Genomic DNA, 3,543 nt, shown 5'->3' on the forward strand with positions numbered 1-3,543 from the left:
CCCCCCGCCCATCCATGCTCAGTGCTCATCAAGCCCGGAGTCATCGCTGCGATTGGGACCTAAGCGCGGCCGACCAGGGACACATACCTCTCGAAGACGGAGCCCGCCATCGCCAGTCGTCTCTGTAGAACCTCTGGGTATAGATTCCCCTGCACTGTACCATTTCATGCTTTGATTTACACTCGAACTTGGGAGGAAACGTCTGCCGCATGACCTATCAATATGGTGCTAAATGTGTCTGTGGAGTCAACCCTCTTTGTCTCCGGGCAATTACATTGTATACTTTGAATGTTGTGTAATAGTTCTATCCACTGCTGGTGTTTATGTGAACATTCCTATCAATTCAAATTCCCTCTGGAGTTTCACGTTATGCCTGTTACAGGCAAGTGTAAGATCTAGAAAATAACCCCCAATTTCACAGCTACTCTGTATACTTCTGCTTGGTTCATTTTTTTCCCCTCTTAATTAAGCATGACTTTAGATGGAAAGCCTGTGTATGGAGAAAAAGCAAGAGTCTCTAACTTTTCCATCCCCCCCCCACAATTTCCTGGATTAGATTTTGAGCGAATTTCCTTTTTCTAGAGCTTCTAACAAACAATCTAGTTAGAAGGAAGCAAAATCCCCTAATCTTTGTGCACTGCTGTGGGACCAATGCCTTAATTAAAGGATGAAAAGAAAGTCACAATAGAGATTTTTTTGGCATTCCTCTAATGTTGTGTCTGTGTTGCTTTTTTTTGGGGGGGGTTAATTTTAATTTTAAAATTTTTAGGAAATTTATACAAAGAAACTTTTTAATAAAGTATATTGAAAGTGGTGTGGGTTTGGTGTTCTTGGCTGTGTCGTTTCCCTAGCACCTGTTGTCAGAATCACCCCAGGACAGGGGAATTGGAGCCCGTTCAGGTCCACGGTCTTGGGTACCACCCTTAGATTTCCAGTGAAGGGGCAAGGGCGCTCTATCGACAGTGGGAAACCCGGTGGCTCCAGCTCTCCATGGCCGGGTGGGTCACGTTCCTTGCTTAGGGCCCCTGGAGTCTTCCTAGTCTTAAGAACCAGGCTGGCTTTCATGCTGTCCTTTAACTTCTAGCTGTGTCCCAGAGATGTGGCCTCCTTCCCTGCCCCTTTAAGATAATTGTTTCCTGGGGGTTCCCTTTGCTCCTGCCTACAGTGGCTGAGAGGTGGGATGTCACTGGCCCAGGAATCCCCAGTCCCCTTTCTGGGGTCTCAAAGATGAAGCATAAAGTTTCTTTATTCTTTAAAGACCCTTTTGCTCCTGTCTTCAGAAATAACACAAGAAACAAATAAATACATATTTAGGTGGTACCTGAATTCCACTTGGGAAGGAAACTGAATTTGTTTGATAAAACACACATCTACTCTGACAAGTGTTTCTGGCCGAGCTCTAGGGACCTTGGGTGTGGACAGAACTGTTTTATGTAAGATGGGGAAGGATCTGTCAGTTAATCTATTGATCAGAGGGAGGGAGGAGGAGAGAGAGGGTGTGTAGAGCCATGGAGATGGGTGGGGAGAGGCTGGGAAGTCACAGAGACCACTCCTTGTGATTTCCACCCAGATCTTTGGGTGCAATTTCTAAATTCACAAATGCACTCAAAGTGAGAACATCTGCATAGCAATTGGAGGAAGAACTGAGCTTTGTCCCTGAGTCGGTGTGTCAGAGAATGTAGCCAAAGGCAGAGATGGAAGGAAGATGCTGTGGGCAAAGGACCCCTCTGCTGGAATCTGCAGGAATCTGGGGGAGGACTCAGCACTTCACAATCCAAGACGTTGGGGATTTGAGTTTACCGGCACCTTGTCGGGATGGAGAGAGCCTGGTTGAATATCAGGGTAGCCCGGGGTAGATTGCATGGCTTTGAGGACTCCCGAGAAGTTCTCACAGTCAGGGGGCCCCTGGACCACGTCTGCCCTCTAGGCCATGCTGACTGCCTCCCCACCTTTGAAGGGCCCCCTTTTTAGCATGAGGCCAAGCCAATGGAACTGCCAAGAGCCCCGTGATGGCCACGAATTCCTTTCAAACAGGTACTCAGCCTGGGTGGGAAATGTTCCTTCTGTGACTTTCTTAGAGATTTTTCTCTCCAGCCCCACAGGAGCAGCCCCCTTCCACCGAAACAGGCCTGCGTGCCTCCTCTCAGGCTGTGGGTAGTCAAGCCAAGCACATCCCATCCCACCGGAGCAGAGAAACATTTGCAGGGGGATTGGGAAAGGCAGCTTCACTGGTGTAGTGGATGGGACAGTCTGTGTGCATTTGTCCTGGGGCTGCCATAACCAAGTGCCACAATCCACGTGGCTTAAAACAATAGAAATGTATTCTCTCACAGCTCAGGAGGCTGGAAGTCCAAAATCAAGGTGTTGGCAGTGCCATGCTGCCTCGGAAACCCGTAGGGCAATCCTTCCTTGCTTCTTCCTACTTTCTCGTGATTCCCTGACTTATAGGCATGTGAGTCCAATCTCTGCCTGTTTGCACATGGTCATCTTCTTATAAGGACACCAGTCAAACTGGATTAGGGACCCACCCTGCTCTGGTATAGCCTCATCTTATCTAACTATATCAGCAATGACCCTATTTCCAAATAAGGTCACATCCTGAGGTCCTGGGGGTTAAGACTTCAGCACATCTTTTTCGGGGGGCACACAATTCAACCCATAACACAGTTTTAGGGTTTCCAATACCAGTTCCCAACTCTGATCTGTCGATCCACTGTTAACAGCAAGGTAGCAGCTGTAGTTAAGAGATTTCAGTTGAATGCTGTCACTTCCTCACTGGCATTGGTTATTGAAACCATCACTACTGGATCTTCAGGCTGGGTCCTATTCATTTCAAAACTTTTAACTCCCAGATGCTGTGCAGAGCCTTTTCCCTGTAGACCAGCGCAGGTACTGGATGATTAGAGTGGAGAAGCCCATGGCTTGTTCCCTCCCACCTTCCTTTTTACTCCCCAAGCCTGTGGAGTTCTGGGCTGGAGCTCCTTCCCAGGCTCCATAGGTGAACTTGGAGCTGACTTTCTGTTGGCTTCTGTTCTCTCCTTGACTCCTTTCTGTGGTAGGGTCCCATGCTGCCTCTCTCGGGGTGTATGTCGGTTCTCTGGCGGAACCTGGGGGGCCCTAGCCTGGCAGTTCTGTGAACCTCTTCCTCCCCTCACAGCCCCCTACTGGGGGTCGTTCTCTTCACAGACCCTCGGTGCTGGTGTCTTTGTGCAGGAGAGCATCCTCTTGGAGAGCAGTGTAAGCCAGTTGGCTCAAGTCCAGCCACCTTCTCGGGTCACTTAATCCATAGGAAATGCTCATGACCTTGCCACATCAACTGCCACATCCCTCTTTCCACTCAAGCAGGGGTCAGGGGTCCTGCGGGTTCAGGGGTCAGGAACATGGTCAGTTGAGAGCTGGTCTCCAGCCCCTGACTTGGTGGTGGTGGGAAGGAATGATTCAGACCATCATCTCCAACTCTTGAGTGTTTCTTTGTCTTCAGGGACAGGGTCCAGTGGACGCCCCTTCCTGACGCCGCAGGGAGTGAGGGAAGAGCGTGGCCTC

The 3,543-nt window shown here is 49.5% G+C and overlaps 1 protein-coding gene across 1 annotated transcript in view; it reads left to right on the forward strand.

Annotated features, from left to right (window-relative positions):
• Positions 1 to 63, forward strand: part of COL6A3 (collagen type VI alpha 3 chain) — a 69,048-nt gene extending 68,985 nt beyond the window's left edge. The window contains 1 exon segment of the mRNA XM_007452909.1: positions 23 to 63. Within this exon segment, the coding sequence (XP_007452971.1) occupies positions 23 to 63 (41 nt within the window).
• The last annotated feature ends 3,480 nt before the right edge of the window (positions 64 to 3,543 follow it).

The sequence above is a fragment of the Lipotes vexillifer genome, unplaced genomic scaffold, assembly GCF_000442215.2.
Source record: "Lipotes vexillifer unplaced genomic scaffold, Lipotes_vexillifer_v1.1 scaffold652, whole genome shotgun sequence".
NCBI classification, from domain to species: domain Eukaryota; kingdom Metazoa; phylum Chordata; class Mammalia; order Artiodactyla; family Lipotidae; genus Lipotes; species Lipotes vexillifer.